Source organism: Pleurodeles waltl, chromosome 4_2 (assembly GCF_031143425.1).
Source record: "Pleurodeles waltl isolate 20211129_DDA chromosome 4_2, aPleWal1.hap1.20221129, whole genome shotgun sequence".
Taxonomy (NCBI): Eukaryota; Metazoa; Chordata; class Amphibia; order Caudata; family Salamandridae; genus Pleurodeles; species Pleurodeles waltl.
This window is the reverse complement of record NC_090443.1, coordinates 957,078,996-957,105,320: the sequence shown is the minus strand read 5'-3', so window position 1 is coordinate 957,105,320 and position 26,325 is coordinate 957,078,996. Positions and strand designations below refer to the sequence as shown.

At 48.6% G+C, this 26,325-nt stretch overlaps 1 protein-coding gene across 6 annotated transcripts in view; it reads left to right on the top strand.

The window, feature by feature from the left end:
• MAST2 (microtubule associated serine/threonine kinase 2) overlaps positions 1-26,325 on the top strand; it is a 1,054,635-nt gene that overhangs the window by 996,987 nt on the left and 31,323 nt on the right. For all 6 annotated transcript variants that reach the window (XM_069232766.1, XM_069232767.1, XM_069232770.1 and 3 more), the window contains one exon: positions 2,915-3,141. In XM_069232766.1, the coding sequence (XP_069088867.1) occupies positions 2,915-3,141 (227 nt within the window). The remainder of the gene's footprint in view (positions 1-2,914; positions 3,142-26,325) is intronic.

Genomic DNA, 26,325 nt, shown 5'->3' with positions numbered 1-26,325 from the left:
TGTATGTGCTATTTCAAAGTAAGGAATAGCATGCACAGAGTCCAAGGGTTCCCCTTAGAGGTAAAATAGTGGTAAAAAGAGATAATACTAATGCTCTATTTTGTGGTAGTGTGGTCGAGCAGTAGGCTTATCCAAGGAGTAGTGTTAAGCATTTGTTGTACATACACATAGACAATAAATGAGGTACACACACTCAGAGACAAATCCAGCCAATAGGTTTTGTATAGAAAAATATCTTTTCTTAGTTTATTTTAAGAACCACAGGTTCAAATTTAACATGTAATATCTTGTTTGAAAGGTATTGCAGGTAAGTACATTAGGAACTTTGAATCATTTCAATTGCATGTATACTTTTCAAGTTATTCACAAATAGCTATTTTAAAAGTGGACACTTAGTGCAATTTTCACAGTTCCTGGGGGAGGTAAGTTTTTGTTAGTTTTACCAGGTAAGTAAGACACTTACAGGGTTCAGTTCTTGGTCCAAGGTAGCCCACCGTTGGGGGTTCAGAGCAACCCCAAAGTTACCACACCAGCAGCTCAGGGCCGGTCAGGTGCAGAGTTCAAAGTGGTGCCCAAAACGCATAGGCTTCAATGGAGAGAAGGGGGTGCCCCGGTTCCGGTCTGCTTGCAGGTAAGTACCCGCGTCTTCGGAGGGCAGACCAGGGGGGTTTTGTAGGGCACCGGGGGGGACACAAGCCCACACAGAAATTTCACCCTCAGCGGCGCGGGGGCGGCCGGGTGCAGTGTTAGAACAAGCGTCGGGTTTGCAATGGAAGTCAATGAGAGATCAAGGGATCTCTTCAGCGCTGCAGGCAGGCAAGGGGGGGCTTCCTCGGGGAAACCTCCACTTGGGCAAGGGAGAGGGACTCCTGGGGGTCACTTCTGCAGTGAAAGTCCGGTCCTTCAGGTCCTGGGGGCTGCGGGTGCAGGGTCTTTTCCAGGCGTCAGGACTTAGGTTTCAGAGAGTCGCGGTCAGGGGAAGCCTCGGGATTCCCTCTGCAGGCGGCGCTGTGGGGGCTCAGGAGGGACAGGTTTTGGTACTCAGTCGTAGAGTAGTCCGGGGGTCCTCCCTGAGGTGTTGGTTCTCCACCAGCCGAGTCGGGGTCGCCGGGTGCAGTGTTGCAAGTCTCACGCTTCTTGCGGGGAGATTGCAGGGTTCTTTAAAGCTGCTCCTTTGGATAAAGTTGCAGTCTTTTTGGAGCAGGTCCGCTGTCCTCGGGAGTTTCTTGTCGTCGTCGAAGCAGGGCAGTCCTCAGAGGATTCAGAGGTCGCTGGTCCCTTTGGAAGGCGTCGCTGGAGCAGAGTTCTTGGGAAGGCAGGAGACAGGCCGGTGAGTTTCTGGAGCCAAGGCAGTTGTTGTCTTCTGGTCTTCCTCTGCAGGGGTTTTCAGCTAGGCAGTCCTTCTTCTTGTTGTTGCAGGAATCTAATTTTCTAGGGTTCAGGGTAGCCCTTAAATACTAAATTTAAGGGCGTGTTTAGGTCTGGGGGGTTAGTAGCCAATGGCTACTAGCCCTGAGGGTGGGTACACCCTCTTTGTGCCTCCTCCCAAGGGGAGGGGGTCACAATCCTAACCCTATTGGGGGAATCCTCCATCTGCAAGATGGAGGATTTCTAAAAGTTAGTCACCTCAGCTCAGGACACCTTAGGGGCTGTCCTGACTGGCCAGTGACTCCTCCTTGTTGCTTTCTTTGTTCCCTCCAGCCTTGCCGCCAAAAGTGGGGGCCGTGGCCGGAGGGGGCGGGCAACTCCACTAAGCTGGAGTGCCCTGCTGGGCTGTGACAAAGGGGTGAGCCTTTGAGGCTCACCGCCAGGTGTCACAGCTCCTGCCTGCGGGAGGTGTTAGCATCTCCACCCAGTGCAGGCTTTGTTACTGGCCTCAGAGTGACAAAGGCACTCTCCCCATGGGGCCAGCAACATGTCTCTAGTGTGGCAGGCTGCTGGAACTAGTCAGCCTACACAGACAGTCGGTTAAGTTTCAGGGGGCACCTCTAAGGTGCCCTCTGGGGTGTATTTTGCAATAAAATGTACACTGGCATCAGTGTGCATTTATTGTGCTGAGAAGTTTGATACCAAACTTCCCAGTTTTCAGTGTAGCCATTATGGTGCTGGGGAGTTCGTGTTTGACAGACTCCCAGACCATATACTCTTATGGCTACCCTGCACTTACAATGTCTAAGGTTTTGTTTAGACACTGTAGGGGTACCATGCTCATGCACTGGTACCCTCACCTATGGTATAGTGCACCCTGCCTTAGGGCTGTAAGGCCTGCTAGAGGGGTGTCTTACCTATACTGCATAGGCAGTGAGAGGCTGGCATGGCACCCTGAGGGGAGTGCCATGTCGACTTACTCGTTTTGTTCTCACTAGCACACACAAGCTGGCAAGCAGTGTGTCTGTGCTGAGTGAGAGGTCTCCAGGGTGGCATAAGACATGCTGCAGCCCTTAGAGACCTTCCTTGGCATCAGGGCCCTTGGTACTAGAAGTACCAGTTACAAGGGACTTATCTGGATGCCAGGGTCTGCCAATTGTGGATACAAAAGTACAGGTTAGGGAAAGAACACTGGTGCTGGGGCCTGGTTAGCAGGCCTCAGCACACTTTCAATTGTAAACATAGCATCAGCAAAGGCAAAAAGTCAGGGGGCAACCATGCCAAGGAGGCATTTCCTTACAACTACTTTTTTTCTTTTTTCACTGCGCGATCTCGCTTGTTTAGCAGCGCGATCGCGCTAGTTTTTTTTCCATTTAATGAGGCAAGAAAAGTCCGGTTGGGTGTTTACAACTGCTAATAGCTCTAACTCTGAGAAACGCGAGACCCGTTGCTTTGCAAATGCTTTTTTCACTTGGTTATCTTTAAAACTGCTTAAAATGCCATGTGTGTTCACAATTGAAGATACTAATGTGCCATTCCTCTGCAGATCACCATACCTGCTCTCCACTGGCGAGCCCAATGTCTCCTCGCTCCATCTCTTCCAACCCTTCCTCGCGGGACTCCTCCCCAAGCAGAGACTTCTCACCTGCCATTTCCAATCTGAAGCCACCCATTGTCATACACCGCGCTGGCAAGAAATACGGCTTCACACTGCGTGCCATTCGCGTGTACATGGGCGATAGTGACATCTACACCGTGCATCACATGGTGTGGGTAAGTATGGGAATTGCCTACATAAGCATAAGTCAGCTGATCAAACATTTGTAGCGCCTGGCAAATCACCCGTGAGGGTCTCAAGCATGGTGGTAGGATCTAAATGTACCCACCTTCAAACTCTCACATTTTGATTTACAGACATTTTGTAGGCACCGTAGGTGGTGTTTTAAAATAATTAATCATGATTTATGTTCATCAAGATCTTTGCAAAACTGCAATCGGATGCTGTCCGATTAGATTATTTCAAACATCGCAAGGCCCAGTGATCGCAATCTAGCTTCCTTCACAGCCCTATTGCCATGGGCGTAACAAAGGCCCCCGCAGCGCCTCAGCCCAGTACCCGGGCCGAGCGCTCCTGAATATGTCCGGAGGAGGGGGCCCTCCATGTACTTTGCATGGGGGCCGCCTCAAGTTTCGGTACCCCACTGCTTATGACGGAGCACTTCTAACTACCCATCTAAACTGGCACCTGCTTAGCACAGAGTGGTGTATTTCAAAAACTACATGTAAGGATGTGCATGTTCTACTCTTCTTGATTTATTTGAATATGCCTATAATATTTTTTGTGTGTTTGGGCAATGGTGAAGACCTGACCTGTGCACCAAACTGCAAAATCCAACTCCGTTACAAGTTTGATAAAGAGTCTGTGTCACACACGATCAACCACAGAGTATCCTTTAAAGACCAGGGTGGCCGCCAAGTGACCCCTCCACTCATTTCTTCACGACTAGCCTGTCGTGCTGTAACATCCGACTGGATGACTCCAAGTTTAAATCTTGCAGCCAACCAGTGCTTGGCTACCTTAGTGGTCTCTTATTTCATTTTAATTTCCTAAACAGATTTCTGTAATGTGCACCAGAACCCTTGGCTTACTGAGCACCCTATAGCTATTCACGATATTTTCCAAATATAGAAATACATAGTAATTTTCACACCGCAAAAATAATTTCATTTTATAAATGGAAGCACAGCAGGTTCATTTTAGTGGATAGTGGTCAGCAACATGAGAGCGCGCGTGAAGAGGGTGTGGAGTAGGCAGTTTATAGATTTTCAATGTCATTGAAGATGTGCCCAGTGACCCATGAAAGGCTAAGACTTTCCCACATTGTACCACACTACAAACCAATGTAATAAATCCCACGGTCATTAGACACCTAAGGTAATACAGGAGGACTGTGATGCGCCTCGGAGCTGAAAGGAAAGAAATGGTATGTGGATGCTCCGAAGAGGACAGGAGTTTCGGTGTCTGTCCTATTAGGGACCCACCTTCATCAGGGCACCTCCAATTTCCAGACTCTCAAGGGGAGACCGTTATTTAAACAACTTGTTGATATACAATTTTTCACCATCTGATCTACAGGTCTATGATATCTTTCTCAATGTTCACTTTAGGGCTCTTATTTCTCCAGAGGAGCTGTAATTGATGGTAGATAATGGAGCATAAGCAAACTGAAGTAAACCAATTCTGGAAAGTACATCTTCAAATAGCCTTAATCGCTGAATTCACATCCCCGGTGTTTGATCCATGTCGCTGGGTCAGGCACATATAGATTGAAAGTGATGGGTCTGATCAATATACCGAAGAGAACAGTGCCAGAAATGATGTTGCGGTTCCTAAATAGGCATCACCCAGCCATGCCAACATCAGTTATTTTCTTCCTGTACCAACCAGTGGAGATGCGAGAGAGAGCTACCCCTCAGTCATTTTTTACCTGACTTTTTGTTGATCTTTTTTGCGGTTTCTTCCTCCTAGTGTGTCAAGATGTTGTTACTTAAGATGGGTTTTAAGCCCTGCGAATCTTGTCATCAGGCAATGTCAGCGACAAATCCGCACCGCACTTGCTTATTGTGTCTGAAGCGCTACCATGACCCGAAATTGTGCTCAGAGTGCCGAGTCATGCATCTGAAGGCTTTGAGGGAGCAGTCCCTAAAGCTGATAGCAGTCCGGCACGAACTCTGTGCAGATCGAAGTCCCTGTGGAAAGGAAGGTCCTGGGACCGGTCGCAGAGTCTCAAGTCGTCGTCGTCTCACTCCAAGTCCTCAGGCGATTGGGTAAGTCAAGGCACAAGAAGAAAAGCAAAAAGTTGAAGTGGTCTTAAACTTCTCCTTGTCCATTGGCCAACGCAACAAGCGAGCAACATCATGTTAGGCCTTGTTCTTTGAAACCTGCACCTTGGCCAACTCCGCGATTCCCAGAGTTTTCGGGAGCTGGAATAACCTCTGCCCAGTTAAAAGAATATAGCGGCCATGCATCCCATTTTTAGGTAGTACAAACTTCAGGCCCCGTGGGGTTGGATGGGGCCCCATTGGGTTCCACGGCTTCGGTCTTGGTGCCGATGGGCTCTCAGGGAACCATTCTTGGAGCTGGACTGGTGCCATTCGTACCACCTCTACCTGCCCTGGTGCCAGTCCTAATACTGATGAGCTGTCTGCACTCTCCCCATTGTCATTCCCTACTCCAACACAGAGCCAGATGGGCATCGCTCGACGCTGGCAGGAGCTTTGCCTCCTAGGTTGGATACTGAGCCCTATTCTACTGGGCTAGGCCTTGGGGAAGATTGGGAGGGGTCGCTGGACCCATTACGTTACCTGCCATACGAAGAGGAACTGGACTGGCATGAGGACTTCGGCGTAACCAGTGGATTGGCACATCTCCAGATACTGGTATGCTTTCTTCCCCGACCGTGCAATGGTGATGAGGATGGCAGCTGAGGTCCTGAACCTTCAGCTGCCCTAGGTGGGTACAGGACTAATCTCTTGACAGAAGTGCTGCTACTGGGAGCTTCCACTTCTGAACTCTTGCTCCTGTTCAGTGATGCCCTCACAGAAGTCCTTCTGGGTAACTGGTCCAAACCCAGCACAGGGGCTTCCTGACACAAGACCCCCATCCCTGCGAGCTTGGTGGACCAAGCCTCTACTTCCCATGGCACGTTACCTACCATTTCCCCAGATAGGGAGACCAAGAGGCTGGATTCATTTGGGAAGATGATGTTTTCTTCTATCAGGATGGCAGTGCGGTATATGAACACTGCATGCCTTTTGAGCCGTTATTCCCACAATCTATGGGATATAGTTGTATAACTGCTGCCGCAGGTCCCATAGGAGGCCCGGGCTGAACTCTCAGGCTGTTGTGGACCGGAGAAAGCAAAGTTCACGATCCCTTGCGGACTGGATACGACAGACTTGCTAGGCAGAGTGGTTTCAACAGTGGCCCTGAGGTGCCAAGCCTGGCTAAAGACATCTGGCTTTTTGGGGGATGTCCAAGCTTCCCTGATGGACATGCTCTTTGATGGCACCTGTCTCTTTGGAGACAAGGCAGATTTGGCACTCGAGAGCTTCAAGGATTCTCATGCCACAGCCACATCTTTGGACCTTGCAACTGCCTTTCATCCCCACCAATCTGCCTTCTGCTCATTTCGTGGCTATGGAAGGGTTTCCAACCGCACCAATTCCCATCCAGCCACAGTGCCACGCATGCTGCCTAGCCTCTGCGTGGCCAAGGGTGCGGGCCCACCGACCTTGTGGGTCAGGGGGCCAGCAGTCAGGACAGTCCGCTACCCCTGTCTGCAGCAGCCTCTAAACCCTAGTCTGCCTGTCTCCCACCATGGACATCCAGATTGCAGCAGGATTCCCCATCAACTGCCCCTCTGGCAATCCATTATTTCAGACAGGTGGGTTTTGCAGATCGTCTGAATGGCCTACTCCCTCCCTTTCAAACTACCCCTCCATCCATGCCACCATCTTAAGCATGAATGATGGAGGATCATTTGTCCCTCCTCCATGAGGAAGTTGTAGCTATGTTGGCTAAGTGAGCCATAAGGAAGGTTCCGGTGCCAAAAGTAGGCTGTGGTTGCTACTCCCACTACTTTCTGGTCCCCAAAAAGAATAAGGTTCTTCATCCTATTCTAGACCTATGAGCCTGCAAACTCTTCCTCAAGAAGTAGTACAAAATATTCTAATTGGCTCATGTCCTGTCTGCCATAGACCCAGGAGAGTAGATGGTAGCGTTTGACTTGCAGGACACTTACTTTCACATCCCCATCCTGCCTGCTCATAGACATTACTTGCAGTTTATGGTAGGCCACAAGCACTTTCTGTTTATTGTGCTTCCCTTTGGCCTTACCACCACCCCCTCAGATATTCACCAAGGTGATGGCGGTGTGTGCCGCTCATCTGCTGAGATCGGGGATTTCAGTCTCCTCCTATCTCAATGACTGGCTGTTGATGGTGGCCTTGCCCCGGGTTGTCATCTCCCACCTCCACACTGCGTCAAACCTCCTGCATTTGCTAGGGTTCACTATAAACATGCCAAAGTTACACCTGACTCCCTCTCAAACGCTCCCTTTCATTGGGTCTGTTCTGGACATGGTGCAGTTTTGGGCTAATCCTCCCGAATGGTGAGTCAAGGATATTGAAGCTATGGTAATGATGTTTCAGCCTCTAGCCTGGATTTCGGTGAGACTGGCTCTGAGGTTGCTGGACCTCATGGCCTCCTGCATCCTGCTGGTAACACATGCCAAAAGTCATATGCGGGATCTGCAGTGGGACCTGAAGTTCCAGTGGGTGTTGCATCAGGGGAATCTCTCTCCCTCACCAAGGACCCCACCAGCGCCAAGACCAACCTGCAAGATGGAATGAAAGACGTCGCAGATTGGATGAAACTCAGCCGTCTGAAACTGAACTCAGACAAAACGGAAGTCCTCATCCTCGGTAACACCCCGACCGCCTGGGACGACTCCTGGTGGCCCACGGCCCTTGGCACCGCACCGACCCCCTCAGACCACGCACGCAACCTCGGCTTCATCTTGGACCCACTTCTCACCATGACCAAACAAGTCAATCCGTATCATCCTCCTGCTTCCTCACCCTCTGCATGCTCCGAAAGATCTTTCGTTGGATCCCTGCCGACACCAGAAAGACCGTGACCCACGCCCTCGTCACGAGCCGCCTGGACTACGGCAACACCCTATACGCAGGAACCACCGCTAAACTCCAGAAACGTCTGCAACGAATTCAAAACGCCTCCGCCCGCCTCATCCTCAACATACCCCGCAACAGCCACATCTCCGCACACCTGAGACACCTGCACTGGCTTCCCGTCAGCAAAAGGATCACCTTCCGTCTCCTCACCCACGCACACAAAGCCCTCCACAACAAGGGACCAGAATACCTCAACCGTCGCCTCAGCTTCTACGCTCCCACCCGTCTCCTCCGCTCCACCAGCCTCGCTCTCGCCGCCGTCCCTCGCATCCGCCGCTCCACGGCGGGTGGGAGGTCCTTCTCCTACCTGGCGGCCAAGACTTGGAACACCCTCCCCACCATCCTCAGGACCACTCCGCATTCCGGAGACTACTCAAGACCTGGCTCTTCGAGCAGCAGTAACCCCTTCCCCCTAGCGCCTTGAGACCCACACGGGTGAGTAGCGCGCTTTATAAATGTTAATGATTTGATTTGATTTGAGCTCTGTACTATCCAACTGGCATTGAAAGCCTTTCTACCCTCTGTCAAGGGAAAGATGGTGCTTCTGTTCACGGACAACACCACCACCATGTGGTACTGCAACAAGCAGGCGGGTGGGGTCGTGAAGGCTGTGCATCTCTGGCCATGGCTGGAACAGCAGGGCAAATCCTTGGTGGTTCAACATCTGGTGGGCTCCCTGAACTCCAGAGCGGGCGAACGAAGCCAAAAATGGCTAGCAGATCACGAATGGCATCTCCATCCGGAGATGGAGCTAGGTCTCTTTCAGCAGTGGAGAGAGACACTTGGTTAGATCTGTTTGCCTCCGCAGAGAAAGCGCAATGTCAGCAGTTTTGCGTGCTGGAGTTTCCAAGGGGGCTGTTGCTATGAGACGCTTTTAGTTTTGAATGACATTCAGGCCTCCAGTATGCCTTCCTACCCATACCACTCCTACCCAGAGTTCTCAAGAAGATCAGGAACGACCGGACTCAAGTCATCCTTGTGGCTCCGGACTGGGCATGGAGAGTCTGGTGTCCCGAGCTGCTGAGCATGTCCATCGGTCAGACTGCCACTTCAGGAAGATCTTCTGTCACGGCAGCAGGGGAGGATTCTTCACCCGAACCTGTCCACTCTCTGCCTTCTTGTGTGGAGATTGAGCGGTGGCAGTTGTATTGTATTGTAATAGTATTTATATAGCCCTTACTACCCCTGACAAGGCGTCGCAGCGCTTTTCGGCGAGTAGCACTGTACTCCGGAACTCAAAAGGAATTAGTGGTGGATTAGTATAGGGAAATACAAGTGCAGTTTTAGTATTATTATGAGTTAGTTTGAGCTGCGGATATGTGAGTTTGTTAGTTCGATTGAATGGAGTAATGGAGTGGTGGAGGAGGGAAGAATCCAAAAGTGTTAATTGGGAGTTTATGGTAATAGAATTTAGGCTTGGGATGAGTAAAGGGGGAATGAAAGAGGGAAGAGTCTGTGGAAAGGGTTAGGGAGATCGTAGTAGCAGGAGGGGTTTTGGATGAGTTAACAGTGAGATAAATGAGGGAGAATTTAGTGGGGTTGTTTGGGAGATCATGGTAGTAAAATGAGGTTTGGGTGAGTTAGATGTGGAAGAGGAGGGAAGAGCTTAGGCAGGGTTATTTAGGAGATGAAAGTAGTAGAATGGATTTGGGATGAGTCAGAGTGGGAATGGAGGATAGATTGATAGAGACATGACATATGGTGATGGGTAGACAAAGTGTGATATAAAATTAGAGCAGGGATTCATAAGTATCTAATATAACAACTTATCTATGAGCTATGCAATGACCTATGAACATGTTAAGCATAGAATAATATATATATATATATATCTATATAGATATATGTATGTGTATATATATGTATGTTCGATGGCATGTGTAGCTGCAGATACACATGCTGTGCATTATCCTGCCATCTAGTGTTGGGCTCGGAGTGTTACAAGCTGTTTTTCTTCGAAGAAGTCTTTTCGAGTCACGAGACTGAGGGACTCCTCCCTTTCGGCTCCATTGCGCATGGGCGTCGACTCCATCTTAGATTGTTTTCTTTCCCCCATCGGGTTCGGACGTGTTCCTCTTCGCTCCGTATTTTGATTCGGGAAAGTTAGCTATTTATCAGAAAATTCAACAGTATTGTTTGCGCTCGGTACCGGTCTAGTGTTAGTACATCGACACCGAAACAAGAAGCGCTCCGGCGGCCCTTCGGGGCTTCCACTCTTCAGCGGGGCCTGGTCGGCCCGACCGCGTCCATCGTAGAAACTCATGGACCGGACCCCCTTCCGCTTCTGCCTGAATTGCCAGGCAAAGTATCCTTATACAGACCAACACTTGGTATGTAATCTGTGTCTATCACCAGAACACAGGGAGGATACTTGCAAGGCCTGCCGGGCATTTCGATCGAAGAAGACCCTACGCGATCGAAGAGCCAGAAGACTTCAGATGGCGTTGACACCGGCCAAACAGATCGATGTTGAGGAAGAGGAGCGATTCTACATTCACGAATCGGACTCGGACGACTCCGAAACTGAGCAGCCGAAGGCGCAGCCAAAAACTGTGAGTAAATCTGCCCCGGCCAAGACTCACTCCAAAATTATAAAGGCCAAGGGGATGCCACCGGCAACAGGCCATGGCTTAACCCGAAAACGCGGTGACCAAACATCGGCACCGAAAAAGGCCTCTCAAGAGCCGAAGACATCCAACTCCGGTCGAGATACCGGCTCCGAAACAACTCGGCGCCGAGAGTTCGACACCCCCAAAATTAAAAAGGTTTCCTCGGAGCCGAAAAAGAGCGTACCGAAACCGTCGGTGTCGAAACATGCAGCCTCGGAGCGGAAAACAGGCTCCTATACAGAAGAGCATGGACTTTCCAGACAAATGCAAGGGCACAGATTTGAGCAGGAATTAGCTATGGGAGAGCCAGACCATACTCAAAGGAGGCTGCACATCCAGAAAGAGACTGGTAAAATTCAAACTCTCCCATCAATAAAAATAAAAAGGAAGCTAGCATTCCAGGAGGTGGAAATGCAGCCAAAAGCAAAAGTGTCAAGAGACAATACACCACCAATGTTTTCCCCACAGCCTTCACCACTGCACTCACCTCATCTGTCCCCGGTAGCAACACCCCCAATGCAGTCACCAACACACACGGGGATGACACAAGATGACCCGGATGCATGGGACTTATATGATGCACCGGTCTCTGACAACAGTCCAGATTGCTACCCAGCAAGGCCGTCACCACCAGAGGACAACACTGCATATATGCAGGTGGTATCAAGGGCAGCTACTTTCCATAATGTAGCAATGCATGCAGAGCCGATAGAAGACGACTTCTTATTTTAATACCCTGGCATCCACTCACAGCTCTTACCAAAGTTTGCCAATGCTCCCAGGCATGCTAAAGCACGCCAAACAGGTGTTCCAGGACCTAGTAAAAGGCAGAGCCATCACGCCTAGGGTGGAGAAGAAATATAAGCCTCCCCCAACGGACCCTGTGTTTATAACACAGCAACTAACTCCAGATTCGGTGGTCGTGGGAGCAGCCAGAAAAAGGGCAAACTCCCAGTCGTCAGGAGACGCACCACCGCCCGACAAGGAAAGTCGGAAGTTCGATGCTGCAGGCAAGCGGGTGGCAGCACAGGCAGCCAATTAATGGCGGATTGCCAATTCGCAGGCTCTACTGGCTCGCTACGACAGGGCACACTGGGACGAGATGCAACATATAATACAGCACTTGCCCAAGGAACACCAAAAGCGTGCCCAACAGGTTGTTGAGGAAGGACAAGCGATTTCCAACAACCAAATAAGGTCTGCAATGGACTCGGCAGACACAGCAGCACGGACAGTGAACACTGCGGTAACCATTCGTAGGCACGCATGGTTACGGAGCTCAGGTTTTAAACCGGAAATCCAGCAAGCTGTGCTAAATATGCCGTTCAACCAGGAACAATTGTTTGGGCCGGAGGTGGATACGGCAATTGAAAAACTCAAAAAGGACACGGCCAAAGCCATGGGCGCGCTCTACTCCCCACAGAACAGAGGCACTTTTAGAAGGCCACAATTAAGAGGGGGGTTTCGTTCCCAAACCACAGAGCCTTCCACCTCACAAGCCAGACCCACATATCGGGCCAGTACCAAAGAGGTGGTTTTCGAGGATCATACAGGGGTGGACAATTCCCAAAACCAAGGGGGAAATTCCAAAGCCATAAAACCCCTCAAGCCAAACAGTGACTTCAATGTCACAAATCCCCACCACTCAACACCAGTGGGGGGGAGACTTACTGCATACTACCACAACTGGGCAAACAAAACTACGGATGCATGGGTCCTAGCCATTATCCAACATGGTTATTGCATAGAATTCATAAATTTCCCACCAGATATGCCCCCAAAAGCACACAATATGTCCAAACAACACTTAGACCTGTTACAGTTAGAAGTTCAAGGATTTTTTTACAAAAACAAGCAATAGAACTAGTGCCCAAACATCAAAAAGGTACAGGTGTCTACTCCCTGTATTTCCTAATTCCAAAGAAAGACAAAACGTTGAGACCCATATTAGACCTAAGAACTCTGAATCTCTACATCAAATCAGATCACTTCCACATGGTAACACTTCAAGACGTGATTCCCTTACTCAAAAAACAGGACTACATGTCAACGTTAGAGCTAAAGGATGCATATTTCCATATACCCATACATCCTTCTCACAGGAAATACTTAAGATTTGTAATACAGGGAGTGCATTACCAATTCAAGGTGTTACCATTCAGGATAACAACAGCCCCAAGGGTATTCACAAAATGCCTTGCAGTAGTAGCCGCTCATATAAGGAGACAGCACATGCACGTATTCCCCTACTTAGACGACTGGTTAATAAAAACCAGCACTCAACAACAGTGTCTGCTTCACACGCAATACGTTATAGAAACTCTACACAAACTAGGTTTCTCTATAAATTACCAAAAATCACTTGTAGAACCCTCCCAAATACAACAATACTTGGGAGCAACACTCAACACACAAAAGGTGATTGCCACTCCAAGTCCACAAAGAGTACAAGCCTTCCAAAATATAATATTAAACGTGCACCCAAACCAACACTACCAAGTGAGGTTTGTAATGAAACTTCTAGGCATGATGTCTTCATGCATAGCCATTGTCCCAAACGCAAGATTACACATGCAGCCCTTACAACAGTGCCTAGCAACACAATGGACACAAGCACAGGGTCAGCTCCAAGATCTAGTGTTGATAGACCGCCAGACACACTTCTCGCTTCAATGGTGGAACCCTATAAATTTAAACCAAGGGCGGCCATTCCAAGACCCCGTCCCTCAATACGTGAGCACAACAGATGCTTCCATGATGGGGTGGGGAGCACACCTCAACCAGCACAGTATACAGGGACAATGGGACATTCAACAAAAACAACTGCATATAAATCATTTAGAACTGTTGGCAGTGTTTCTAGCATTGGAAGCATTTCAACCACTGATAGCCCACAAACACATTCTTGTCAAAACAGACAACATGACGACAATGTTTTACCTAAACAAGCAAGGAGGGACTCACTCATCACAACTGTGTCTCTTAGCACAAAAGATTTGGCATTGGGCGATTCACAATCACATTCGCCCAATAGCACAATACATCCCAGGGATTCAAAACCAGTTAGCCGACAATCTCACTCGAGATCATCAACAGACACACGAATGGGAAATTCATCCCCAGATCCTACAAGATTACTTTCTACGTTGGGGAACAACAAAAATCGATCTATTCGCAACAAAAGAAAATGCAAAATGCCAAAACTTTGCGTCCAGGTACCCACACCCTCTGTCCAAGGGCAATGCCTTATGGATGAGTTGGTCAGGGATATTTGCTTACGCTTTTCCCCCTCTCCCACTCATTCCTTATCTGGTAAACAAACTGAGTCAAAACAGACTCAAACTAATACTCATAGCACCAACTTGGGCTCGCCAACTGTGGTACACAACACTGTTGGACCTATCAGTCGTACCTCACGTCAAACTACCAAACAGACCAGATCTGTTAACTCAACACAAACAACAGATCAGACACCCGAATCCAGCATCGCTCAATCTAGCAATCTGGCTCCTGAAGTCTTAGAATTTGGACACTTAGACCTTACAAAAGAATGTATGGAGGTCATTAAACAAGCTAGGAAACCTACTGCAAGACATTGTTATGCAAACAAATGGAAAAGATTTGTTTACTACTGCCACAATAATAAAATTCAACCACTACATGCTTCCGCAAAAAACATTGTAAGTTACCTGTTACGCTTACAAAAATCTAACCTAGCATTCTCTTCTATTAAAATACATCTCACAGCAATCTCTGCCTATCTGCAGATTAAACATTCAACATCACTCTTTCGAATCCCAGTCATCAACGCAATTATGGAAGGATTAAAAAGAATCATACCCCCGAGAACACCACCAGTCCCTTCATGGAACCTCAATATTGTATTAACACGACTCATGGGACCACCATTTGAACCCATGCACTCTTGTGAAATACAATACTTAACTTGGAAGGTCGCCTTCCTGATAGCTATCACTTCTCTTAGAAGAGTAAGCGAAATACAAGCATTTACTATACAAGAACCCTTTATACAAATACATAAACATAAAGTGGTTCTCCGTACAAATCCAAAGTTCTTACCAAAAGTTATATCACTATTCCGCCTAAACCAAACAGTGGAACTCCCAGTCTTTTTTCCACAACCAGACTCAGTAGCAGAAAGAAACTTACATACGTTAGACATCAAAAGAGCACTAATGTATTACATTGACAGAACAAAACAGTTTCGCAAAACAAAACAATTATTTGTAGCCTTCCAAAAACCTCATGCAGGGAATCCTATATCCAAGCAAGGCATTGCTAGATGGATAGTGAAATGTATTCAAACCTGCTATATTAAAGCAAAAAGGGATCTACCACAATGGCTTTTTTAGGGAATATACCTATGACAGAAATTTGTAAGGCAGCCACATGGTCTACGCCTCATACATTCACAAAACATTACTGTGTAGATGTGTTAACAGCACAACAAGCCACAGTAGGACAGGCTGTATTACGAACATTATTTCAAACAACTTTAACTCCTACAGGCTAAGCCACCGCTATTGGGGAGATTACTGCTTACTAGTCTATGCACAGCATGTGTATCTGCAGCTACACATGCCATCGAACGGAAAATGTCACTTACCCAGTGTACATCTGTTCATGGCATGAGACGCTGCAGATTCACATGCGCCCTCCCGCCTCCCCGGGAGCCTGTAGCCGTTATAAGTTGAATAAAACTTGTAGATTTGTAAATTTGTAAATCTATACTATTTTTATACACATTATATGCATACATACTTACTCCATTGCATGGGCACCTTTACTATATACATAACTCCTACCTCACCCTCTGTGGGGAAAACAATCTAAGATGGAGTCGACGCCCATGCGCAGTGGAGCCGAAAGGGAGGAGTCCCTCGGTCTCGTGACTCGAAAAGACTTCTTCGAAGAAAAACAACTTGTAACATTCCGAGCCCAACACTAGATGGCAGGATAATGCACAGCATGTGAATCTGCAGCATCTCATGCCACGAACAGATGTACACTGGGTAAGTGACATTTTCCATACACACACACACATGAAATACACACACATGCGCACATATATGTACATACGTATACGTATTTAAACCATGAGTTAATATACATTAGTTAAACAGGTTTTAAGAGTATGTGTGTAGTTTAATGTTATGACATAGTAGTGATACATATTTTCTAAAGAACTACATATAACTAGAATATACACATAATAAGATAAAAAATATTTATCAACATAGGCATATGCAGTCCATAGCTGTTTGACTATGGTGGTTATGAAGGAAAGAGCCAACTCTAGTTATCTGTGGCTTTTATAGTTGGGGCTAATGAATTCCATAGTTTGGCTGCTTGAACGGAGAAGAATGTACCACCTATAGTCTTTTTAGGGTAGAGTCTGCGTTGCGTTGCATGCGTATGCGTATCGCAGCAAGACGCTTTAGGGTTTAGAAAAGGGCTCGGAGCCCTGTCGACGTCACGTCAGTGTTTTTCATTGGTTAGTGTGCTTGCCTATTAAAATCTGCTTGCTTTCATTAGTCGAAGGCATGCATACGTCATGCCTTTTCCGGTGGCTAGCCCTCCTCAAGCGCATCGACCAAGTACAGAAAACATGCAAGGCTCGCTGTTTTCTGTCCGGCTCGTGGACTACTTTTTCTCTAATTTACTAGCGCGATTTCGCTTGGAAGAAGTCGAGTGCTTTACATAGTTAAATGCACTTTTTCGGCTTACGTACATAAATGCACTTTTGCCGATAGGTGAAAAGTCGGGTTAGGAGTTTACAACGCTATCAGCTCTAACATGAGCAAACGCGAGACCCGTTGCATCGCAAATGCTTGTTCTTGTATGGTGGTGTTCTAAAGTGGGATGCCAATCTTGAGCGGAGGTTTCTTTGTTGAATGTATTTGGTTATTTTGTTTCTGATGAAAAGCGGTCCTGTTCCATGTATAGCTTTGTGGGTGAAACAAAGCAGCTTGAAGGTGCATCTTCTGGCAATGGGTATCCAGTGTAGTGCTCTCAAGACAAGGGAGATGTGGGCTTGTGGCTTTACATGTAATAGTAGCCTGGCTGCGGAGTTCTGAATAAGTTGTAGTTTTTTCATAATAGATAGAGACGATCCATGGTAGAGGCCATTGGCATAATCCAGTTTGGATAGGACAAGCAAGATAGTAGCTTGCACCTTGTGTGGAAATCCGAGGTGGGGTAAGATGCGTTGTAGAGTCTTTAAGGTGATGAAGCTTGTTTGTGCTAATTTGTCCACTTGGGCATTCATTGTTAACTTGGAGTCCATGGTGATTCCAAGGTTTTTAACTTCCTTGGATAGTTGAGGAGGTGATCCGAGATAGTCAGGCTAGGCACACAGTGGGTCATAATTTTTCCAGTCACCACGAGCATTTCTGTTTTGGAGGATTTCGTTTGAGATGGCTCCAAGTCATCCACTGGTCAACGGCTCTGAGGCAACTGAAGATTAGTGAGTTTTCAATTTTTTGGGGGCAGTTGACAGCTTTTGACCTCCTTCTGAAGTCTGATGTCATCTTGGCAGACAGACATCCCTCAACCAAAATTATACATGCCTCTCCTAAGAAATTTGTGGCATGATGTACAGGCAAGTCTGTTAATCCCCTTTCTGCCCCTCTTTTTGAAGGTCTATTGCTCATTCTTTCCCTTGCCCACTGGGGCGTAAATTGGTCAGTAAGATTGGAGGAGGGGTGAGCTTCAGATTTCCTGACAATCATGCTGGCATATAATATTAACATACAGTATATGACAATAGGGTCTTGAGAGGCAGCTGAAAGGGGGAGGTGTGCTGATTGGTAGGAGTAGTGAGAGAAACATAGTATTTTGTAACACAATGTACATTTTTTAGGGCTTTCAAAACAGAGATGAGAGAGTGTGTGTTTTTGTCAGTGTGTGCGTCCATAAATCTCCCCCTGAAGCTACGCCCCTGCTTGCCCAGCAGGGCTCTGCTTTGGGCACTCTGAAGGGCTACTTAATCTGCTATTTCTGCTTTTTTTGTGATTGCCTGATCAGCCCTCCTTGTTCAAGGCTCCTTTCGTACAATGGTACCTAAAAGGCCTTAATCATCTCTTCCCTCCATCCACATTCAGTATACCCAATTGGGATAGTAATTTGGTTGTGACCTTTTTGATGCACTCTCCTTTCGAGCCTCTTCACCATTGTCCCCTCAGGTTTCTCACATTGAAAGCAGCCTTCCTTGTGGCATTTGCTTGTAAGCTCATTTACCCAGACCTAAAGCTGCGACCACTGTGTTAGCACATGAAGTTCCGGTCCTGGATGTCTGTCAGGCAGTGATGTGGGTATCTCTTCACACATTTCTCACTGCTGCCTGGACGTTCAGGTCAATAGGTACAAGCACTTTGTCCATTCGGTCTGGCAGGACTTTCTTGTTTGAAATAGGTTCACACACCCACCTCTGGGATGGTATTGCTTAGGTATCTTTTCAAAGGTAAGGAATCTGCAGGTAGAAGTCTCTATCAGATGAACAAGTTACTTACCCTTGGTAACGCCTTATTTGGTAGAGACTATACCTATATGCAGATTACTTACCGACCCACCCATCCTCCTTGCTCTACAAATGGATTTCTAGGTGTAGGGACTTCCCATTCAGGGTCCTACTTTTAACACACCAGTGGTCAGTTTTCTTCATGGCTCCGCTCTTCTGTCGTGGAAAGTCGCGAGAAGAAACTGACATTGGCGTGGCTGGGTGACACCTACATATGAACCGCAACATAATTTTGGGTGTGGGTGACGAAGATGCAGGATGCAGAACTGATCAATGGCACCTACCAGCACTGTAGGAGTAGTGCTTTCGAAAAATCTTCTGGATCCAGTCTGATGCCTGGAGAGAATTCAAAGGTAAGGAATCTGCTGCTAGATAGTCTCTACTGGATAAGATGTTACCAAAGGTAAGTAACTTGTTCCTTGCTGCATGACCTTGTACCGACAACCTGCTGAATGAATACAGGGAGTGCAGAATTATTAGGCAAATGAGTATTTTGACCACATCATCCTCTTTATGCATGTTGTCTTACTCCAAGCTGTATAGGCTCGAAAGCCTACTACCAATTAAGCATATTAGGTGATGTGCATCTCTGTAATGAGAAGGGGTGTGGTCTAATGACATCAACACCCTATATCAGGTGTGCATAATTATTAGGCAACTTCCTTTCCTTTGGCAAAATGGGTCAAAAGAAGGACTTGACAGGCTCAGAAAAGTCAAAAATAGTGAGATATCTTGCAGAGGGATGCAGCACTCTTAAAATTGCAAAGCTTCTGAAGCGTGATCATCGAACAATCAAGCGTTTCATTCAAAATAGTCAACAGGGTCGCAAGAAGCGTGTGGAAAAACCAAGGCGCAAAATAACTGCCCATGAACTGAGAAAAGTCAAGCGTGCAGCTGCCACGATGCCACTTGCCACCAGTTTGGCCATATTTCAGAGCTGCAACATCACTGGAGTGCCCAAAAGCACAAGGTGTGCAATACTCAGAGACATGGCCAAGGTAAGAAAGGCTGAAAGACGACCACCACTGAACAAGACACACAAGCTGAAACGTCAAGACTGGGCCAAGAAATATCTCAAGACTGATTTTTCTAAGGTTTTATGGACTGATGAAATGAGAGTGAGTCTTGATGGGCCAGATGGATGGGCCCGTGGCTGGATTGGTAAAGGGCAGAGAGCTCCAGTCCGACTCAGACGCCAGCAAGGTGGAGGTGGAGTACTGGTTTGGGCTGGTATCATCAAAGATGAGCTTGTGGGGCCTTTTCGGGTTGAGGATGGAGTCAAGCTCAACTCCCAGTCCTACTGCCAGTTCCTGGAAGACACCTTCTTCAAGCAGTGGTACAGGAAGAAGTCTGCATCCTTCAAGAAAAACATGATTTTCATGCAGGACAATGCTCCATCACACGCGTCCAAGTACTCCACAGCGTGGCTGGCAAGAAAGGGTATAAAAGAAGGAAATCTAATGATATGGCCTCCTTGTTCACCTGATCTGAACCCCATTGAGAACCTGTGGTCCATCATCAAATGTGAGATTTACAAGGAGGGAAAACAGTACACCTCTCTGAACAGTGTCTGGGAGGCTGTGGTTGCTGCTGCACGCAATGTTGATGGTGAACAGATCAAAACACTGACAGAATCCATGGATGGCAGGCTTTTGAGTGTCCTTGCAAAGAAAGGTGGCTATATTGGTCACTGATTTGTTTTTGTTTTGTTTTTGAATGTCAGAAATGTATATTTGTGAATGTTGAGATGTTATATTGGTTTCACTGGTAATGATAAATAATTGAAATAGGTATATGTTGGACCTGGCTTTTTGACAGGGACATCCCCAAACTTTTTGCCTCCTTCCTCCTATTTTTTTCTGACCTGTTGTTGTTGGCTTTTGACCTCTGAGCACTTTACCACTGCTAACCAGTGCTAAAGTGCATATGCTCTCTGTGTAAATTGTACTATTGATTGGTTTATCCATGATTGACTATTTAATTTACCTGTAAGTCCCTAGTAGAGTGCACTACATGTGCCTGGGGCATGTAGATTAAATGCTACTAGTGGGCCTGCAGCACTGGTTGTGCCACCCACCTCAGTAGCCCCTTAACCTTGTCTCAGGCCCGCCATTGCAAGGCCTGTGTGTGCAGTTTCACTGCCACTTCGACTTGGCATTTAAAAGTACTTGCCAAGCCTAGAACTCCCCTTTTTTCTACACATAAGTCATCCCTAATGTGTGCCCTAGGTAACCCCTAGAGCAGGGTGCTGTGTAGGTAAAAGGCAGGACATGTACCTGTGTAGTTATATGTCCTGGTAGTGTAAAACTCCTAAATTCGTTTTTACACTACTGTGAGGCCTGCTCCCTTCATAGGCTAACATTGGGGCTGCCCTCATACACTGTTGAAGTGGCAGCTGCTGATCTGAAAGGAGCAGGAAGGTCATATTTAGTATGGCCAGAATGGTAATACAAAGTCCTGCTGACTGGTGAAGTCGGATTTAATATTACTATTCTAGAAATGCCACTTTTAGAAAGTGAGCATTTCTTTGCACTAAAATCTTGTTGTGCCCTTCAATCCACGTCTGGCTAGGTTTAGTTGACAGCTCCTTGTGCATTCACTCAGACACACCCCAAACACAGGGTACTCAGCCTCACTTGCATACATCTGCATTTTGAATGGGTCTTCCTGGGCTGGGAGGGTGGAGGGCCTGCCCTCACACAAAGGACTGCCACACCCCCTACTGGGACTCTGGCAGACAGGATTGAGCTGAAAGGGAACTTGGTGCATTTCTTAGAGACTCTTTGAAATCACCCCCACTTCAAAGGCACAACTTAGTATAAAACAGGGCCTCTGCCCTACCTCATCAGACACTTGCTGGAGAAGAAACCGGAACCAGAAACTACATCCTGCCAAGAAGAACTGCCTGGCTGCTCAAAGGACTCACCTGTCTGCTTTCTCCAAAGGACTGCTGTCTTGCTGTTGCCCTGCTGCCTTGCTGAACTCTTGTCTGGCTGTGAAAGTGCTCTCCAAGGGCTTGGATAGAGCTTGCCTCCTGTTCCTTGAAGTCTCAGGACCAAAAAGACTTCTGCCTTTCACGTGGACGCTCCGAGCGCCGAAAATTTCGACGCACAGCTTGTTTCGCGGCGAGAAAAACGCCGCACACCGACGCTGATCAACGCGACGCCCTCGGGACGATCGAGACTTCGACGCACAACCTCGCAAGGACAAAGCCGCCCGACTTCCAAGGAGAAATCGACGCGACGCCTACCGTGAGTGCGAAACTTTGACGCACGGCCTCGCAAGGACAACGCCGCCCGACTTCCAAGGAGAAATCGACGCGACGCCTGCCGTGAGACCAAAATTTCGACGCACGGCCTCGCAAGGACAACGCCGCCCGACTTCCAAGGAGAAATCGACGCAACGCCTACCGTGAGATCGAAACTTCGACACGCAGCCCCGCAGAACGACGCGCAGCCGGAAAATAAGCAGGAGAATCCACGCACAGACCCGGGACATCTGGTAACCCCCGCGATCCACAAAAAGAGACTGTCTGCGCGCCGGAAAACGACGCCCGACTTCCCCGCGTGGAAAAGAACGACGCAAGTCTGTGTGTGCTGAGGAGAAATCGACGCACACACCCCTTTTTCCACGCATCTCTTCTCCTGTGGCCCTCTGAGGAGATTTCCCACCAGAAACCAGGTACTCTGTGCTTGAAAGACACTTTATTGCTTTTTAAAAGACTTAAAGACACTTAATATCACTTTTCAGTGATATCTTTACAAATTCGTATTGCAACTTTGATCGTTTTGACCTACAAGTACCCAGATAAATATTCTATATTTTTCTAAACACTGTGTGGTGTATTTTTGTGGTGTTATACTATGGTGTTGTATGATTTATTGCACAAATGCTTTACACATTGCCTTCTAAGTTAAGCCTGACTGCTCGTGCCAAGCTACCGGAGGGTGAGCACAGGCTGATTTTGGATTGTGTGTGACTTACCCTGACTAGAGTGAGGGTTCTTGCTTGGACAGAGGGCAACCTAACTGCCAACCAAAAACCCCATTTCTAACATTGGAAGCAGCGACGGGATAGGACTTGTGTTTGTGCAGTGACATACAGTAGCTAAGTATTTCACTACCTACCCACAGTTGAAGGTCAACTTGATTTTTTATCTCTTTTTTGACTTTTGGTCTCTGATGTCCTCCTGGATATACTATTGATATTTTGGACTTTGGATTTTGGTTTTTGCTGGTAAGATCCTATCAGAATGGGATCGCTTACCTACTTATTCTTTTTGCCTACTGACCACCTCACTAAGGCTCACCTAAGGAAGCTTTGCAGAGAATGTGGCCTTCCTGTAGCAAAGAGATCTACTAAAGCAGAGATGCTACATGCCTACATAGTCTGGGAGGAAGACAGATGGGCAGAGAGAGAGGCAGCAAGAAACCAAATGACTAAGTACCCCTCAGAGGAGGAGGAGGACGACTCAGATGAGGAAAGAGACCCAGTGAAAAAAGAATGGCTCATGGCTCAAGCACGGTGGATGGAAGAGCTAGATGAGTTTATTGAAAGGGCTGAGGCAGCCAGTCTCTTAGCCCTGGAAGAAGAAAAGATTGCAGCTCAAGAGCTGAGCTGTAAAGAGCTGAAACTGGAGGCCGGAAGGGCTGAGTCCAGTTCAGATGGTGGCAGCAAAAATCTTGCATCTAGTACTGCTGAAGAAGGGCACAAGCCCAGAGATGTGGTACCCAACTTGAAGAAGAGAGTTGACACACCCCAGGCGGTTCAAGGGTATGAGGTAGTTCCCGTTATGCACAGGGTCCCTGAGAAGGATTGGGGAACTGGCACAGGGAGTCATATTCCTACTGGGGGGAGGGACACTTTACTGACTCTAGCAGAGAGTGACAGAGAAAAGGGTTCCCCCCTGGTGGACGTCCTGGATATAGAGTGTAGAGACATCCCAGAAGAGTTTGGGTTGAGTGTCAGGGACAGACAGATACTGTCTCACCAGTCTCAGGAGGGTGAAGTAGAGTGCTTTTCCAAGGTTGAGTTACTGGGTGGTTGGGTGAAGGGTACTGTGGTTAATACATGTGAAGGGCAGAGTGATGTAATTGCTGGAGAGCATATGTCTGGTCCTTATTTTCCAGAGCTACGCCAACACCAGGTGGAGTGTGAGTTCTCTGACCCCAGGGAACTTACAGTGGAGGCAGACTTTTGGGTGAGTACCAGAGAGTCTGAAGAGGCATTTGGGGGTGCTCCTGAAGGGAGTGGTCTAGGTGGTTCCCGACCAAGTGAGGTGGGAGAGGATTGTAGTGTCCCAGGTAGGTCTCAGAGCCTAACCTGTACCGTAGGGCTACCTTTTGAGGGAAGCCCCGCAGTGTCAGAAGAACTTGGGGGGATGACTGTAGACAGCATCCCAACAGTTCTGGTGTCTGGCAGTACCACTCCTAGTGAGGGGGTGCAGAAGTCCAGACATAGGGTTGAGAGGGGGTGGCCGACCCCAGTGGAGGATCTTGAAAGTCAGGGGTCAGCTCTGAGAGCAGAGCCCCCCAGGAATGACCCAGGTGAAACCGTTTCTGGTTTGGGGGAAACCCAGACTCTGCCGGATGGGCAGAGGTCGGGAGACCTGCGCCAACCAGACTCTTGTGTGGCCATTGGGGACGGCGTGTCCCTTGTGGGGGGTGAGAGTGCCCCCCAGGAAGTCCTGGCATGCCAGGCAAAGATTCAACCTCAGGGTGGTGACTCTGGGTTGGCTAACCAGGTTCAGAGGTCAAACTCTGACCTGGTGGGGGGTAGGTGTGCCCCCCAGAAAGTCCTGGTATACCAGGCAATGGTTCAACCTCAGGGTGGTGACCCTGGGTTGGAGAACCAGGCTCAGAGGTTAAACTCTGACCTGGTGGGAGGTAGGTGTGCCTCCCTGAAAGTCCTGGCCTGCCAGGCAATGGTTCAACCTCAGGGTGGTGACTCTGGGTTGGATATCCCGGTTCAGAGGTTAACCTCTGACCTGGTGGGGGGTAGGTGTGCCCCCCAGAAAGCCCTGGTGTACCAGGCAGTTGTCCAACCTCAGGATGGTGACCCTAGGTTGGAGAACCAGGTTCAGAGGTTAAACTCTGACCTGGTGGAGGGTCAGTGTGCCCTCCAGGAAGTCCTGGCATGCCAGGCGATTGTTCAACTTCAGGGTGGTGACTCTGAGTTGAATGGCCCAGTTCAGAGGTTAAACTCTGACCTGGTGGAGGGTCAGTGTGCCCTCCAGAAAGTCCTGGCGTGCCAGGCAATTGTTCAACCTCAGAGTGCTGACTCTGGGTTGGATAACCGGGTTCAGAGGTTAAACTCTGACCTGGTGGGGGGTAGGTGTGCCCCCCAGAAAGTCCTGGCGTGCCAGGCAATTGTTCAACCTCAGGGCGGTGACTCTGGGTTGGATACCCAGGTTCAGAGGTTAAACTCTGACCTGGTGGGAGGTAGGTGTGCCTCCCAAGAAGCCCTGCTGTGCCAGGCAATTGTCCAACCTCAGGGTGTTGATTCTGGGTTGGATGACCAGGTTCAGAGGTTAAACTCTGACCTGGTGGGGGGTAGGTGTGCCCCCCAGAAAGTCCTGGCGTGCCAGGCAATTGCCCAACCTCAGGGTGGTGACCCTGGGTTGGGGAACCAGGCTCAGAGGTTAAACTCTGACCTGGTGGGAGGTAGGTGTGCCTCCCAGAAAGTCCTGGTGCGCCAGGCAATTGTTCAACTTCAGGGTGGTGACTCTGAGTTGAATGGTCAGGTGCAGAGGTTAAACTCTGACCTGGTGGAGGGTCAGTGTGCCCTCCAGGAAGTCCTGGTGTGCCAGGCAATTGTTCAACTTCAGGGTGGTGACTCTGAGTTGAATGGTCAGGTGCAGAGGTTAAACTCTGACCTGGTGGAGGGTCAGGGTGCCCTCCAGGAAGTCCTGGCGTGCCAGGCAATTGTTCAACTTCAGGGTGGTGACTCTGAGTTGAATGGGCAGGTGCAGAGGTTAAACTCTGACCTGGTGGGGGGTAGGTGTGCCTCCCAGGAAGTCCTGGTTTGCCAGGCAGTGATCCAGTCTGAGGGTACAGACCCTGGGCTGGAAGACCAGGTTCAGGGTGTCCCCCCGGACCTGGAGGGAGGGGCTACTGATAACAGTGCCCCTACCATGTTGTCTTCTGAGGAGGCCACTCCTAGTTGGAGGGTGCTGGACCCCAGAAGGGAGGGCAGGGGGAGGGAAGCCTCACCCCGGGCCCTAGTCCAACCTGAAGGTACAGGCCCCAGGTTGGAGGGCCAGTGGCAGGTTAACAGCCCTGCACTGGTGGAGGAATGGTACAGGGTGACTTCTGTAAGCACCCTGACCATGTTGGACCCTGGGGGTACCGCTCCAGGAGGGAGGGTACAAAGCCCCAGAGGGGAGGACCAGGTTCAGGCTGTCATCCCTGACCTGGTGGAAGGGAGAGTGGTTAAAGGGTGCCCAGCACCTGGGGCTACCGCCCCCCACTCTCCACAGCCACAGTGGTTGGAGAGCTTTGAGAGGCCTGGGGCCTGGCTCTCATCCCTGGCAGCTGTCAGTAATCACTGTGGCTTGCTGTCCGGGTGGACAGAGTTATCCCTGGGGAGGGGACAAGTGTCACACCCCAGGGGTAGAGTGGGCAACACCACTATGTTGGTCATGGTGGTACTATCCTGCTCCTGGGATACATCTGTGAGCAAAGTAAGGTTAGGTGCTACACAGATGGGATCCGCAGGAAAGGAGAAAGGTTCCCCATGGATGGGCTTAGTGGGCCCTGAGAGTATGGACAGAGGGATCCAATGGGAGTCAGGAAGGCGAAGAACTGGAGCATGCCCCTGCTGTTGTGGGCCTGGGTCCTTGTTCTGTCGCCTCAAACAGGGAAGTACATCAGGATAGTGATTGTTCTCCCCTGGCTTTAGGCTGGTGGGGGGTCATGTTGGACCTGGCTTTTTGACAGGGACATCCCCAAACTTTTTGCCTCCTTCCTCCTATTTTTTTCTGACCTGTTGTTGTTGGCTTTTGACCTCTGAGCACTTTACCACTGCTAACCAGTGCTAAAGTGCATATGCTCT